This window comes from Cygnus olor, chromosome Z, assembly GCF_009769625.2.
Source record: "Cygnus olor isolate bCygOlo1 chromosome Z, bCygOlo1.pri.v2, whole genome shotgun sequence".
NCBI classification, from domain to species: Eukaryota; Metazoa; Chordata; class Aves; order Anseriformes; family Anatidae; genus Cygnus; species Cygnus olor.
The window spans coordinates 71790154-71807780 of record NC_049198.1 but is presented as its reverse complement, the minus strand read 5'-3'; the positions used below and the strand labels follow the sequence as shown (position 1 = coordinate 71807780).

At 40.1% G+C, this 17627-nt stretch overlaps 1 protein-coding gene across 3 annotated transcripts in view; it reads right to left on the bottom strand.

Annotated features, from left to right (window-relative positions):
- The window catches only part of PLPPR1 (phospholipid phosphatase related 1), a 130829-nt gene that overhangs the window by 54045 nt on the left and 59157 nt on the right, over window positions 1-17627 (bottom strand). For all 3 annotated transcript variants that reach the window (XM_040540376.1, XM_040540378.1, XM_040540377.1), the window contains exon 2: window positions 16065-16173. In XM_040540376.1, the coding sequence (XP_040396310.1) occupies window positions 16065-16127 (63 nt within the window). In that variant the 5' untranslated portion in view covers window positions 16128-16173. The remainder of the gene's footprint in view (window positions 1-16064; window positions 16174-17627) is intronic.

Sequence of the window (17627 nt, the reverse complement as noted above, 5' to 3'; positions counted from 1 at the left end):
CTGGCATTATTCTTCTACCAGAGAAACTAGAAAAAAAGCTCCCCATTAGGCAGACAGACTGAAAAGCTGCTGGGAACATATCTGGCCAAAGGAAAGGGAAGCTGTTTTCAACTCCCCAGCACTCCTGCCCTGCAGGTCCAGAGAAGTACCTGCCCAGGGAGGGAGACCTTACACAAGAACCACAGAGTTAGGTTAGGAAAAGGTTAGGTTAGGTTAGGAAGAGCATGGTTAGGAAGAGCAGCTCTTCGGAGATCCCATTCTCTTAGCTTCCTCACACTGAGAACACTCTCCAAATCTGCTTCTCCTCAGACCTTTTTCCCCTTGTTTTCATCTCTTTTGTTCTGGAAATGCAAAAGGGCCCTCTGTTCATCTCTATTCATCAATCTGCCTGTTAGGAGACAATCTCAAGCGCAGACTGACCCTGTGAGGTCCTAAAAATGTACCCCTTTGGACAATGCAAATTTGAATAGAAAGAAAGCCTAGCTCCAAAGCAAATCAGCACATATCCCCACCTTTATCTTTTAGTGAGCGTTGCAAGTAGAGCAGAAAGCTGAAAAGCTGCAAGGTTTTGAGGAGCAGCAATAACTTCTGTTTAGTTCTAGATGGAATAGAACTAATGTTCCACTGTATTTCACAACCCAGAAAATCCGAAGGTAAATGTAAAGCCTCAGAGAAACCAAACACCTACACACTACACATTTTTTGGCCTATTTCTACTGCCTTTGAAACAAAATGGTCATGCCAACTTTGATTTCAAAAGGCATTAACAGCAGACCTTTTTTTTTTCTGACAGTTTTATTAATCATAGAAGTGTTGTGGGCCAGTGTTTTTGGTTAGAAAGGAGTAAATTTCCCAGAAGTGAACTTGTGTGAAGTGACAAGAGTTGTCTTTCCACAGATGGAGGCTTTCCCTCCAACACACTGGTGACCACTCCACAAGCCACCTAGGGACTATACTAAAAAGGAGCACATTTTATTGCTCTTTGCTAGGAATCAAGCTGCAATGCACTGACAGGAAGATTATGACAGGCATTCAGTTTTTTACACTCCTCGTCCTCAGAGTGCTTACTCCTGCCTGCCTGGACTGTTACTTTCCTTCATAAATGAGGCTCTGATAGTTTCATCAATTACAACAAATGACAGTTTTAAATTCTGTGCCCTGCTGTCAAGTTCTTCATTTATTATTATTAACTACTTCTTGCAGCAGTCTAATATTCTCTCTCCTTTCTTTGCTACAGCAGCATGGCGCTCTGACATTTTAAGCATCTACTTAATCCCCCTTCTTTCCCATATACACAAAAACACTTTATCACATTTTTAAATGACTAATACTTCAATATTCTTGTTCTGCTACCTGCTGAGGAAAAGAAGAAAGGGAAAGGCTGAGTAATTGTGTTTCTGAGACAGCAGCCCTATAGATGACTAAAGTTATTTATTACTAAAATATGTTTTAAAATATTGCACCAGTGCAATGGAGATATAACTTGATAAATGTTTAGTTCTATGAGAAAACTAATTTCTTTACCTTTCAAAAATTCTGTTGATAGTTCAAGGCCATTAAAGAAAGAAGAGACTTATAAAGAAGGGAAGGGGTAAATATTCAACTAGCAGCTGCTGAAATGCACTTGCAAATGTGAGAGTCATGGCTCAAACAAAAGTAGAAATCACAATTAAAATTTTATATGTAGATGCTGAGATCCTGACATAAGCCTAAGGAATCACTGTAGGAAAGTGTCTCTGCCTTAATCTTCCCAGCTTTAAAACTGAAATACAACTATAACTGAAATATAACCCAGGTCTCACAGCATTTATTTCAGCACCAAGGAGACCCAGCAAATGAGAGAACGACTACATGGGGTCACCACCAGCTACAAACAAGTCTGGACGAGATGCCAGGCTGTGGTCTGTAGTTCAGATAATTGCTGTGGTTGACATGCACAGGATCCACCCAGTCCTCCTCAGGCCCTTTCCTCCTTACTGGCAGTATGGAGAAGACAACCGACTAAGCTCCCATGCCCTACAATCCTGCACCAGGAACCATGTAATATGAATCATGCTTCATATTCTCCAGTCACCCCTGGCAATATGATCAGTGTCTGGGTGGAAGAGTAGCATGGAGTCTGAGGCATGGAACACCCTTTCCACAATGTCCCACTCCTGAGCCCCTAGCAAGCAGCAAACTTCCCCAGTCAGCAGCCGGGTTGGCAGTGGGGGCCTTCATTCCCCAGGAGCAGGGAGTCTCCTACCACCACCGCTCACCTTTTCCTCTTGCCTCTTGATTCAGATTCAGCTGGCTGGTGTGCTTCACTGGACAGAGCTCCAGCCACATGGGAAATCTAAACCTACTTCATAGTTGCATGTCTGCAGCCATGGACTTGAGTAATTTTATGGGTTTTTGTCAGGTGAAAAGCTGTACCACAACAGTAAATCATAAAAATCTAGGGTCTCTATTTTCATCCTGAGTGAGCAAGAGGCACGACATGGGATCTATTAGAAGAGTGAATACATCAAATTAGAAAAGACAAGAAAGAACTCAGTCCCAAACAATCAGTGTCTTCTGGTACAAGTTTTCTGACACATGCTGTACTTCGTTATCTTGTGTTCCAATATCCTTATGCTGGACTGCTGTGCCTAGTAAAGTCACCAAGTCCCCCCGTATCACGGCAGGCTGGAATTTGTCATTCCAAAACTGTCTGCAGAAGATGGAAAATCAAATTTAGCCTTACTCTAACAACATTGACCTTATCACCTTCTTAGTTGCCAGTTCTGTTGCGTATTTCTTCCATGTATAGAGGTTTTCCCTGTAAGTTGACAACCTGGGAGGTGGCCGGAGCACTGAATCTTTGTCATTAATGGAACAGCTCTCATTAAAATTCATAGAACATGCCTGTGCTTCCAGATTGATGTTATTAAATAGAGCAATGCAGGTTTACAGTAGTCAGACATTGATGAATGCAGCAGTTGCTGCCAAAAGAAACTGTCTGCTGATACCAAGAGCGCAGCATGCTTAGATCAATCAGAAAAACCAAACGGAGACAATGTTTTAAATTAAGTAGGAAACTATCAAAGACACTTTACTTCACATAAATGGACACAGTCTTATTAATGTGTATACTGCATTATAAAATCCATTTTATTTGTTCAACATTTTTCCAGCTTAGATTAGGAAACTTTACAAAACAAAAACCAACCAAACAAAAAACAAAAGACTCAAGCAAAAAAATTACCTTATTACTTTGAATCTCATTTGCTGCTTCGAAGTCATGCTGTGTCTGAGCCAACCACTTAGCACCACTTTCAATCATAATTTATAATCTGATAGTAACAGTAATAAATAATTTGATAGTAGTGGTAATAAAAATAGCATAAAAAGTAGTGGTAATAAAAGTAGTGGTAATAAAAATAGTATAAAAAAATTAACAGTTTTCGGAACAGTTTATTTTCGGAATCTGGAATCATCTTGCTACATAATTGTGAACGCAGAGGATGGAAGAAGAGAAAACTTGGGTTTTGAAAACTTGCATAAAATCACTAGATTTCTGTGCTCACTCATGTCTCTTTTGCTTAAAGATCCCATTCTCTCTCCAACTGTTAGCCCTGTCAAAATAAGTAGAAATATTCACTGCTATTTGCTATGGCCATTTATCATGAAGAAGATTGGTTTTACTCCAAGAATAGTCAGTCTGTTTGAAACTGAATTTAACAGTACTTATGTTCCTCTAGAGTCTCTTTTAACAAGTCTCCACATGAAAGAATGGCACACCTTTATCTTCTTCAGAGTCTTTCTAAACCTGGGCAGCAGGAGCATTAAGATGTACATTTGCTTTTTGTAAGAATCTGAACAGTAGATAGTACGGAGAGTAGTCCAATGGAGACTACTTGGGGATACAGAGGTTAGGAAGAAACTGCACACTGCCACCACAGCTCATTGATTTACAAAGCAGACTGATGCAGCAAGGCTTGGAATAGGAAACTTTATCTTCTATTAGTGACTACAGTACAGAATTTGGGTAAGCAAATCAACAGACTGACTATCAGTAATCAGTGGTCATTCTCATATCAGGCATGTAAATACCTAGGGCAAGTTATTGCATGAAAAGTGCCTGGGCAGACAAAAATGTCTTGCACAACAATTTCAAGGATTTTTAACATGGTTCATTCATTTACTGCTTTCCTTTGCCCATCCTCTATGTGTTGCATCCTCCCTCTTCTTTTCCCTGCCACTGGGCCTGCATTCTTTTTCCTTCACATCAGGTTACATCACTGTATTAGAAAGAACATTAGGATAATTTTTTTAACATTTTTTTTTCCGCTTTGAGGATGGCCAAAACCCAAACAGGTTGCCTAGTAAGGTAATAGGAAAGATCAACTGGACAAGGCCCAGAGGAACTTAACCAGCTACTATTCCTCTGAACCATGCTGTGAACAGGGAACTCCAGAGATATCTTCCCATCTGAATTTTCCTGTGAGTCTACGACCTTTCTTTTAACTCTCAGAAGTGTATACTTGGGTCTCTGACCCACCTGGTTGACCCTGGCTGCCTTCCTTATACAAATTACATCAGCTCCAAGTACTCCAACTTTCTTCCAAGTCCCTCAATGCTTTTTTCCTTTCATCTCTACAGAAAGATTTTGCAGTAAGAACGAAAAGACTGAAACTCATGATAAACCAATTCTGGTATGAATTCATATGAGACCAATGCTGTACAAAGCACTCCTGTTCCCACAATTAGTCAGTTTGAGAGTTTCAATGTTTCCCACCCTTTTAACAGAACTGGAATTATTTGTGATTTGTCTGGTTTAAGTGGGCTCATAAAGATCACTGATGACTACTGATTTAACTGGCTCCAACTCAAACATTAGCAGAATCGTAAAACTAATAAAAGTGTAATCTGCTACACAGTCTCTTTGAAAGGTTAATTCACTCCATCATAACTGGAATCTCATATGGGGCTACCTAACAAGAAACTTGATTACATTTATGAGCTACATTTACACTTTTTTTTTTTTGCTATTGTTTTATTAGAAGTGCGGTATTTGTTATAGACAATAAATCAAACACAAATCTGAACAATAGTTCTACTATGAAAAACAGAACATCACAATCTACTCTGATAAGATTTTAAATCCCACTAAATAGAAATAGTATTAAATCCATAACACTCTACCGATGCACAAAATACATACGATGAATTTCTCATTTTAATAAGTTATATAAGAGGTATCAATGCATTATTACTCTAAAAAGCAGCTTCCAGGTAGGCAAAGTCTACATTCCAGAAATAAACTGCTAAGTGGTGATGAACAATGGATTATTGACTTTTAGTATAGACATGCAGCTTTTAATGTCAGATCTGGGAGAAGGAAATGCAGGAATAATTCAGCTAATACATGACCAAATTTAGCCATCTTTTTAATTATTGAATTTACCCTACCAAAGTCAAGGACAAAACTGACAGCAACTCCAGTAATAATTTTACTATTATTTCCAAGCTGTAATCTGATTGCAGCATGCTTTTGGTAGTCCCTGTCAAAAATTACTGTAAATCATAATGAGTTATTAATTGCTACAGAATAAGGGAAAGTTAATAAAAGATTCAAACTTATTTTAAACTCATTAAAGCCTATCCCCCCAAGTGTCCCATTACATGGGTTCTCCATTCATCAGCTCATGTGATCAGGTCGTAAAGGGCAACAAGAGAAGGAGGCATATACCAGGGTTTTGTGGTGTGCATTATGATTTTGAGCCTGGCTTCCAGCACCTCCACCACCTCTTTGCACCAGCACCAGCCACCAACACGGCTGCTGCTGGCCTGACTCCTGATGGGGTGCAGAGGCGCTCCCAGCAGCAATGGTGCAAACTAACACCCACAGACTGTGCTGCAAGGCCACTAGAGATCACAGACAGCCATGGGTCTCTAGGTAGGTCTGGTGTGATGCAGATATTAATCCCACTGAGTACTATAAACACATCATCCGAAAGTGAGAGTGACAGACCATTATGAACAACCACTTCGTTTCTTGGACTGTGTAACAACTCTGTAACAATCAACTAACTGCTTAGTAAAGTATTGATTAATCATTTATCTAACAGTCCTCTCTAAAAATCTATCCGCAATAGAAATCTGTTCCATTAAATCATTCTGCTTCACGATGAAGATGAGTCTTCATTCCTGACATTTAAGTTAGGTCTGGAGTGCTACAGGAAGAGCTAATACAATTTATCATTGTATATTTATACCAAAATCACAGATATCTCGAATTTTACCAAGTCTGAACTTGTTAAATTCATTAGAAGTATTAATCTAGGCATGTCATCAAGCTGAAAGAAAATTTGTTAAGACCCATGAACTCTAAGCCTGTGGGTCAGCCTCTAATCACTGCTGTAAGCAAACATCATCATGCATGAGTAATGATGTCATGTACATTAAATTTCAGTGCCCATTTAGCATCATTTGCACAACATGTAACAAATTCCCAAACACTGATTCCCAGCAATACCACTCTTACAGATTTCCTACAAATACATCTGCATATGAAAGATTCTTGTACAGTCTCTTGAATAGCTTCACGCCGTTCACAGCTGGGAACAAATATACAGCCCATGCAAAATTACCCATGAGAGAGAGTATATGGCCAGGCTTCAGGAAGTCTGAGAGTTATCTGAGAACTAGTTGCATAACAGAATTACAGAAGCTTTACCTCTTTTTTGAGTGTTATTTGCATGCTGGCAACCAGATTATCCCTTTGTGATTGGAAAGGAGAAGACAGCACACTTTACCAGAAGATACCACATCTTGGGGAAATGCCATGTTGGTGCCACATCTTAGGTTTGTAAAAGTAAGTACAAGTCTTAGCAGGCTTATTCTTAAAACAGTTATTTAAACTCTGTTGGAATGTCTGGAAGTACTGGGAAGGCTGGATAGTTGTATTTAGGATTACTTATGATGGATTTCTGAGTCCCTATTCATTCCTTTCCACTCTTCTTAAAGATTCATGTAACATGCCAATTAAGTATCATGCTACCAGGGATATCCCCCCAGATTAAAGAAAACAAATAAGCTCAGAGATGCAGATCAGAATAAACAGTGCAAGTGTGTAATGGCAGAGTCAGTGATATGATATGTACTGCATCTACAACAGTTGCCAAATTTTCATACTTCTGAGTAAAACAAGAGCTCAACATTGTGTGCTTGGGAGAGAAAATATGAAAAATTCTCAGGTCTTTGGAGTATGCAGAAAAACATGCAACAATAACAACAAATTCTGCTCTACCATAATCTGCAACAAACATTACAATCTAAGCATATTTCTGAAAAAAGGGAAAAATTCAGCATTGATTTTCATTGACAATAACTCTTTGTCCCCACATGTTACATCTGCCCATGTTATCTACTCTGCTATATTTATTTTCACGTTCATCTTGATATCTATTTTAACCTTAAAGTTTTCCAGTCATTGCTAGAAATGCCCTCTAACTTAGAATGCTTCAGCATTGGTTTGCAGAGGTCTGTACATGTAATACAGGAAACCCGATTTAATGAACCCTGGTTTTCTAATTCATTTTCTTAAAATTTATATACATACTATTTCGATGGGTAGTTTTTCTATCAGTAATCTCCCAAAACTGTGATTTTTAACTTACAAATCTGCAATGTGCATCTCTACTTAAAAAGTGAAGCAAATTCAATCTCCCTAGCTTCTTCATGATTAAAACATCATAATTCCTTCTCTTAGGAACATGGTTATATAGACCAACATAGTATAAACTGAAGTAGTTCTCAGAAAATATTGGTGATTTTCAGGATACAGTGAAACAGATAGATCAGTGTGTCCATTATGTTTTTCTCTATTACCAAATTTTTTTTTTAGTCACTCATAAAGGGAAGGAATTTTTGGTATTTTAAATCTATTGCTTGAAAACTGCACCACATTAATTGGTGCAAAGCCCAAGACATTACTCAGGCTGTCAAAGCGATTATTTGCAGTGGGAAATTTTCAGGATAAAGATGGGGATATAAAATTGCATTCACATGACTGTAAGCAACAATATAATCATATTTTTTTTTTCATTTATGTTTTACAGAAAAATGCAGTAAAGCGGTTAATCCCTCTTAGGTAGGCTCTTAACATTAATTTTAAAATGTACTCAAGAAGCTAAACAGAATGAAATAGCATCTTTTTTATTTTTTTTTTTTATTTTTTTTTCCCCTGGGTGTCCATCTCAGCCATGAGTTTTCTGTCATAGAAGATTTCATACTTTTTGCTTAATTGTGAAAGACCTGGAAGGAATATCTTTTCAGAAAATTGAGTTTCATTTTGTAGCCAGCTAATATTAGATCTGCCTAGCAATTCAACAAAACTAATCCAATGTTCAGTAGACAACTATTCACTGAGATTAAGCCAATTCTACATTATGGAGTTACCTCGTCATCTGGAACAAAGAGGTACGTGGTGGAGAGAAAGAAAGCAGACAATAAGGAATGACTGGCGAATGGGGAACATTAAAGAGACATTTAGAAAAAGCAACAAAGAGAAATGGATACATATGCTGAGGGAGTAAGAAAAGAAACAAGGAATCCCAGGAAACAGAAGTGACTGAAGCATAGGGATTATTCAGAAACATCACCCTGCTCCAAGAGATGGGCCTCCAATTCCGCACAGCATCTGTCACCACCAATTCACACAGCCATCTAACTAGAGATTTTAATGATGGGGAGTTTATACAACACCAGCACACGACACGTCCCTTAGCGTATTTTGTCCTCCCAGCATCCCAGCGTAGCAGCCTACTATTTAATCCTTCTTGCAATGCACAGATGGAGAAACAAGGCACTGGGACTGAAATAGCGATGTGCAGGACCATGACAGACACCGATGGCAAGGGGACTCCTTGAGCCCACATAGGTGAACCCCTGGAACATCTTTCCTGGCTGCCTCAGTAGGAAACAAAACCAAGAAGCCCCACATGGTGAGTACTGGATACCTGTACAGAATACAGTTGCTGATCATTGCAACTATTTGGAGTTAATTAAACTCAAGGTACCTCTTCAGCTGGCCATCAAACACCTGCTTGGAATTTTTTTGGTGCTTTCCATGAGAACTGGACATTACCTTGCCAAAATTGAAAACTGTATTTCAACTACCCAAAACTGTGATTCTATGATCATATGTCCTTTAAGCACTATTAATCATATCATTAAAGCTATGATTTATTAAAGATAAATCTTTATTAAAGATAAATCTTGTCATAAAATCAGTTAGGTTTTCTTAGGTATTTTTATTTTTAAAGAACACGTTATATCTGATGCCTCTTACAAATGTTGCTTCGAGGACCACAGCACACAGCACAAGACCCTTCACAGTGCACTGGTAAATTCTGGCAGAACTTCTCTATCGTCCCCAAACGCTCTGCTCAAAAATAGAGAGCACCAGCTGGTACACCCAAATGGGCAAAAATCTTTTGAGTTTTCAGAATACCTAAACAAAAAATTAGAATTAAAAAGTGTGCCTCGTATGTCATGACTGTTCTAATTTCAGTTATTTTTTTATAGCTTCCAAATCCCTGCTGTGATGCTGACGACAAACAGGAGTTCAAGAGGCACTTGTCTCACTTACACAAATGATTTCAGTATTGAAGGAATTCTCCTGCTAAAGAGTAGTTCAGCTGTTGGCTTGACTACATGGAATACTGTCAGGAAAATGCAGGGAGGCAGAGAAAGAGAACAATTTATTTTATTTTTTCTCCTCTGTGCCTCTGTGTAAGTTAAAACTCTCTCGCTCTCTTTTCTCTCTCTCTCTTTTCTCACTCTCTCTCTCTCTTTTTATTTTTTTTTTAATAAATTAAGTTAGAACTGGTATTTGAAGGTGATTCAATCTGTCCAAAAGTAAAATTACAAAAAAAGTAAAGGAAAATTTACCCCACTGCCTGTGGAAACAAAGATCCTATGAGGCTGTAACACACAGTTCAAGTCAAAGTTTGCATCAGAATACATACAAGACTAGAGCTTTGTATTTTGCAATATTTTTCCTTTTCTTCATGATGAGGGAGAGAAGAGATTTTTCTTACAAAATCTTCAGTTCTTTTCAGTGCACCATATATTGAGTTGTCAAGAAGATATTGTTTCTACTCTGCCTGCAAAAGTTTTCCTGAGGGCAGAACAATGGATTTAGCATGAAAAGGCAGGATCTTCAGATTAGAGTCCAATGTTTCAAGTTTTGATGGTTTTGATTATTTGAGTCTGCCCTAATCTACCTTTCAATGTGAGGATTACAATAATCCACAAAAAAGCACAATGTGAGACACACATCAGTCATATTAAAGTCACTTGGTATTCTGTAACTCTTTGATCATTCTAAGACAATTTAATTAAATCTGGTTCTGGAAAATTGCTCTGTTTTCATGTGTGAAGACACACCTCAGATGCACCCTTTAGAAGTAAAGGGTAATTCAGAAAATTAATCCTCATATAACTCCCACCGTAAAACAACTCAAGCCCTCAAACCATTGCGAGAAGGAAGAGGAAAAGGAAGTAGAAAGTGCCACATCAGCAGAAATTCCTGAATAAATTTCTTCTTTTATTATCTACAGAACCATTATAATCACAGCCACTGGTGACTCACAAGAGACGAGAAGGTTTTATTTAAATAAAAAACAAACCACAAAACAAACAGAAAAACAAGAAGGTGCTGCTTGCTTATTGCTTCTTTAAAAACTACCATTCACACAGACACAACATCTCAAAAGTCTTTTGCACACCTAGACACATAAAGTTGTGAGGATGCTGTTTACTCACGGTATCTAACTATATTCCTCCAACATCTACTAAGAGATACAATTGTCACACTGCATTACATTCCCTGTCACTTATGATGAGCATCAAATATGCTGTAGAAGTACAAAAAAGTCACTTTAACCTCACCAAATTCAAAGCCAGACTATACTCAACTCTCCTATACCCATCTAACACGAGTTTTGCCCTAGAAAGCTAACACCCAAAATGAGAAGGAAAAGAGAAAGACCAGATAGCATGGAAAGCACTGCTAGATCAAGACCTCCTGGCACCTCACCAACCCCCAGGAAGAGAACTGGGATTTGCCAGGCCCTGCACTTCTCCCACCTCAACACCTTTTCTCCCTGCTCACTGATGTGCTGCCTACATCTGAGGGTAGCTTGGTTGTTCTGACAATGTATTCCCTGCCTGCAGAGAATTGGGGCACTGAAAACAAACCCATCAGTTGTGATTTTACCTTTCCCCACCATCATCCACCTGTACCCAGGTGCACAAATGCCAGCTCTGAGCTCCATGGAAGGCATGTAACAGCAATCTTTGGACCAAGTCCTGCAAGGTGGGGTTGTGAAATAATGAGACAGCTATGTTGAAGCATCATTACAGATGTTTCTGACACAACTTTGTCACTCATGTCCCGGAGGGTGAAGGAGGGAGGTGTCCCACAAAGAGCTTTGGCAACAAATGCCCCCATAAATTAAAAGCATGTGAAAAAAGAATAACGTGAGAGAGATTTTTTCCTTGCTTTCTGGATGTTGCCTCTGCTACTTTCTTTTACACTTGTCTACAACTCTTAAGATCACTTCAGAGATTAGTTCTGGCCACCAATAAATCCTCAGATGAGCTGCTGTGCACCATTTGCACTTGCTGGGATAGATCCATGGCCTACACCCAGCTAAGGGCTCTCCAGCCTTTGCGGCATGCTGTGGGTCCATCATTGACCCCAAAGGGCTCTTGAAGCTACTGCAATAGGGCATCGTGGAGTAGGGTACTTGTATTTAACAGCCTTCATTCCTCGTGGAGCAGATTCTCAGCAGTCTGTACACCGCTGAAAGCAGTGATGTGTCAGCTGAGTGAGGGACAAAATCAATCTGATCTTGTTGCAGCATCTTACGTGGGAACCATGTCTGGATGAGGGCTTCCTGAAGTCTCCCTTCACTGCTGCTGGCTGCAAACAATGCTCCAAAGGGAGGGGAGAACATCAGTCTCTTGCACTTCCTCATCAATTGCTTCCACGTTTAACAAAACATAATATAACAACTCATCATGGACATTCAGTGACAAATGTCAGACTGCAATGATACCTCTTACGGTACAATAAAAGACCATCTAGAAAACTGCCTGCATTATTTGGGAGAGGGACTCAGATCTGCTAAGTGGCTAAAAATTAGTTTAATTATTCTGTATTTAGCCTTTAAATCTATACTTAATGTGACATTGTGTTTCTAATTAGGGACTGAAAATGTTCATTTACCATTTCTGTCATTACAGATTAGACATCACAAGCTATTATTAAAAAGTTCATATTTTGAATATAAAAAGGAAGTTGTAGACTCAGACATGGACTGTAAATTCTTATAATGAGCCATTCATCTTCAGGTCAGGTTTTATAATAACTAACTGCTACAAGTTAGTTGGGAGTGAGGAAAACGTAAAAGAAAAAAATGGAAACCACGGAATGGCTTGGGTTGGAAGGGACCTTAAAGATCACCTAGTTCCAACACCAATGTGAATAAACGCTAGAATTGTAAGTGTTGCATTTAAACAGATTGAAGCCTAATTGTATTTAAAATGCCCAAACTGCTCGTGACACCTTGTTTCCACCTCTACCACCAAAACTTATTTAAAGGCACACTGCATATTGGGTAGTTAGCAAATAAATATGGGCAGGGCATCTGACATGACAGCCAAGACTCAGCTAAGAAAATGCCACTTTTTCTTAAGAGCAAATATCTCAAAATTTTTAATCAAAGGACCATGCTTTATGGAAGATGGTAGGGGAGGCAGCATATTCTGGGAAACAGGCATATAAAAATATTTCCCGGCCACCTCCTTTCTTACTTATGATCACCTAACAGGTCTGCTGCCAGATTGTTTTCACCATGGAGAAATGTTATGAGGAAAGCAGGCAACATATTTTTAGCTGTCCTCCATGCACCTTTAGCCACGGCAGCCAAGCAATATACAGCTTATCCATTGTCATGGTGGCTTCAGACCAACAAAATTGGGGCCTATCCTAGCTCAGGTAGTCCTGCACAGGGCTTTGTGTCTGGCATAGCCCCTCTCAGATGAATTCCTCTTAGTACCAGGCATGTGGCAGAATGAAAAGAAAAGTGGTTTCAGTGTGTTTTAAGATTTACAGGGGCTTTTCAGACAGAATAGCTACTATCAATTATCTCTGCATTCCCTGCAGGAAATTAGATTTCCTGTTGTTTAATGCTACAATGCCTGATAAAAGTCTATGAATGTGTAGTTCCAACAGTGTTACATTAAAAATCTATGCCGTGGACAAAAAGGCAGGGAAAACAAGTTTTCACCCAATATAGCAGAGAGAACATCTTTTTGGACACTACCTCTCTGATTCTGACTGATTTTTCATTTTAAATTACACTTCGATAAGCAAGGCAAATATCTGAAAGGACAAGGAAAGTATACTTGGAGGGTGAAGAATTCTTTTCCTCCTGTCAATTGATTTATTGTGTTCATGTCAGTCTTGTCTACAGGAAGGACAATTTATAGTTCTGTCACACACTGTCAACTGGGCTCATCATTCTTACATTTAGAGGACTAAAAATCTTCAGAACAGCTTCCTTCAGGCAATAAATTTGAGAGATCTTATTCTTGGTGGTGTTCATTGTGTTTCATCTGAGCTTATCGCTGTTTGTTTGCCATTTTTAACCTTTCTTCCTCTAGCTGATGGGATGAAGTAGTGACCCGTTTCTCAGTAAGAAGAGCCTTTTGGTTTCCTCAGGGAAGGAAGGCAGAGATTCCCCAGAAAGCTGGACATTATGTCAGTGACAAATCCTTGTGAAGCACTGAAAGGCTCAGCTGGTGTGATCGGTACCCCCTGCTCCTGACCCCTGGCAGTACGCTCAGCACAACCAGCAATAAGGCAAATATCCACAATATTTAGTGGGCTGTCAGTGAACACCTCTGCCCACTTCTCTCTTCCTCTCTCTGGTGCCCACTGTATGTGGGGACACCCACAGTCAGGGTGATATCTTTATCACCATGATATCTTTATCACCTTGGGATCAAGACCCAGGTGCTGGGCCACCAAGAGGGTATGGGGAGCACTGATTGACAGGGTGGTTAAGCCCATCAGTGTTATCAATACCCAGGTGCTGGGCTGCCAGGGGATGGTGATGCCCATCCTGGAACAGGGAAGTGCAATGGCACAGGGAGCATTGTCTGTAAAATCAAGCAGCTACAGGCTCTGAGTGGGACTTAGACTGGAACTGCTGCTGGATGGCAAAATGGGATTCCCCAGTGGCCAGGGACACCTCCACTGTTTTCTTCCTCTGAGGAATGAGTGAGTGACTCACATGTTTTCTGTAAAGTCTTAGTTTAGGTTATGATCACATTGTGTGCTGTGATTCTACAATTCTAATTTTACCCAATTTGCAGAGGGCCTATCTAAGTGTAACTGAAAAGACCGTGTAACTATCCTGATTGCTAATTTTTTTTTTTTTGTGCAATAATAAATCTGTAATTATAACTGCACAGCCATGGTCAGTCCTCATTCATCCAAGGATCCCTAAAGATATTACATAGTGTTGGGTGACAGCCACTTTCACACAACAGCATCTGACACAGCTGCATCTGGCAAGTCGTGCCAAGCTTTACCACTCTTTTTGTTATGCTTTTCCTCCATCCTCATCTTCCAATCAGTCAGACTCCTCCTGCAAGGGAGGACTGATCACAGCCCTTTCAGGTCAAAAACAAAACCACTAATGACTTCAGACTAAACACCCATGGATCTTCTGACTGCTTTTGGGGATAAGTTGGTAGTAGAGAAAGTAGAGAATATGTGTAAGGAAACTTTATGTCCTGTCTGGAGAAGATCCTACAAGAAGGGGACTCCAGGTGGGCAAGGGTTAGAGAGGTTCTGGATATCAGTGCATGCTTTTTCCATGTCCCAGAGGTAAGATCAGCATTCAGGAACTCTGAAAAGAAGCCATTTTCAATGCCCATTGCACCTGCTGCAGCAGCACATCAGAACCTTTCCAAGATTTCAGTGGAAATGAGGTAAGTCTCACAGGACTTCCAGCATTCCAGTTAGTCTTTTGACTGTTCTTAGTGGTTCTCTTGTCAATAAGCATGAGTCACCCCATAATTACGACCAAAAAGAGAATATTGCATCTGATCTACGTCAGAGAGGTAGTTCTATGGACAGGCAGTCAGTCACAAGCAGGTATGTCAATCTCACTATCAAAATCTGCCAGAAGTTTTCACCTTCCCTGCAAACCCAGAGGTACACCCTTGCTGAGAAAGCCCTCACTGACTTTTATGTACCAGTTGAATATTTATTGGTTTCAATATTGATTTTGGTCACTCTGGCAGTGTTAGGGTAACTAAAAGAAACACAAAAAAGTTGATTCTACAGAATAAAATAATGAGCTAATTTAAAAAGAAAACACACCTAACAAAGATGTAGAGCCATATTCCATTGTGGAAACATTCACTCCTGTAACTTCACTGATCATCAATTCCCAGACCTTGTGCTAGCTGGCTCCTTCACCAAACTTGAAAGATTGCTGTGCCTCAGCTACATTTTATGTTGCAGCTGAACTAAAAATGGAGCTGAGCCTACGAACTTCCTAAGCCTACGAACCATTAGACTGTGAGATCTGACATTTATCTAAATGTCTAGTCCTTGTGCTACCTTAAGGTAACAGTTCTGAAGAAAACTGAGATTTGAGTAGTCACTCGCTGACCTACACCCACAGCTACTTCTCCTTCTCCACCAAATACCACAGGAATAGCCAGCAAATTGGATGGAGGCAAGTCGAAAACATGGCATCTACTTCAGACCTAACCTCATCTTCATCTGCGTGAGATCACACCTATGTCATACCTATGTCATACAGTTTTCAGGGGGATTCGATGTTACTGAGCATGATGTTGGGTATGAAGGTTATCAAATAAGAAAGCATTCATCCTGGCAAACAATATTGCCAACAAGTGACTTAATTCCTGCAGGGCAAAACTGCCTACTGTGTAGGCCTGGCTCTGCCCAGTGCTTATTTTTTGAGTCAACTGAGTGCTGCACTCACCTCAACAAAGATGAAACAGGGGATGATGGAGTAACTTCTCTGGGTGTTGTTTCCTAAAGCCATTTCTCATCACACTTCTTGGGGAGGCACCGTTCAAAAATGTATTATCCTGAAAAAGAAAAGACAAAGATACTTTTTCAGTATGTTTTGCCTTTTTGCAAACTCCACATTTAACATAACAAGGTTCATAACATGGAGCACTGACATACCAGACCACAGATACAGACTAAACAGAGCACAAAGGTCTAACTTGTGGCTATACAAAATAATGTGAGAAGGCATTCCCTCTGCAGCAAAAAAAGCAAGTGACAGTCAGGTCACGAATACATTATCTACAGAGCAAAGAGCAAGCAACAACTATTTTCCTGAATGACAATCCTCCTTCAAGCAAAGGCTTCTTTACCAGAACATATTGTAAAACCACATTTCCAGCCTACTAACCTGCCTACAGTGTATTTTGAATCCAGAGATGGTGGTAACTGACTTGAGAACTTGCACTTTAAAACACACGCTTATCGTACATTCACTGTACACATGATCAATGTTTATCTGCATGAAATGTGAACTACTCAAGAAGGCATCACGGCTCATGTACCCCAAAAATAACAAGCATATACAACATGAATGCAGTGAAGGATTGGGCCCATACTACAAAGTCTTTCTGGCCTGCTATAAATTAGCATATTAGCTCACAACCCCCCATCTATTTAGCATTACTTCAGGCTACTGGCTATGTTAATTAACATAGTCTTGTAACACTCTGTGCCAAGACATTTAATCTCTTTGCAGCACAAAAAGTAGGAAAGGAGAGAACAGAAGACTAACACAGAGAACTTTTACTGAGAATGTGTGTGCTTTTGTGCATACATGAGGTAACACACCAAGAAGCTGACGTAAACAATTTAAGAGAGAGGAACAGGTAGTGACCTAGGCCAGCAGGGAAGTAGGTCTGGAATAGCAGCGTGTAGCTGCCAGGTGTGTGAGACACACATGAAGATGCAAATCATTTATATCAGTTTAAACATGGGCACATCAAGAAAAAGCACAGATTTCACAGAATCATAGAATATCCTGAGCTGGAAGAGACCCACAGGGATAATCGAGTCTAGCTCCTGGTTCCACGCAAGGCAACCTGAGAGTTGAACTATATATCTAAGAGTCTTGAACATTTTTTGAACACCAGCAGGCTGGGGGCTGTGACCACCACCCTCTCAGTGAAGAACCTCTTCCTTATATCCGACCTGAACTTCCTCTGTCGCAGCTGCTTGCCATTCCCTGGTGTCTCACCTGTTACCAGAGAGAAGAGATCAGCACCAGCCCCTCTGCTCCCCCTCACGAGGAAGCTGTAGGCAGCCATGAGGTTACCCCTCAGACTCCTCTATTTAGGCAGGCCCAACCTCATTTCCAATAGAAATCAACACCCCAGCCATTAGAATCTCCATGGGCCAGGGCCGTGGGGGAGGAAGAAGGTGAAAGCTGGTGTGTTTTCCTGAATATGCTTTGCACCATATTTTGGTCCAGCTCTTTGGCCCCACTGGTGTCAGGCCGACGACAGGCCCCGGC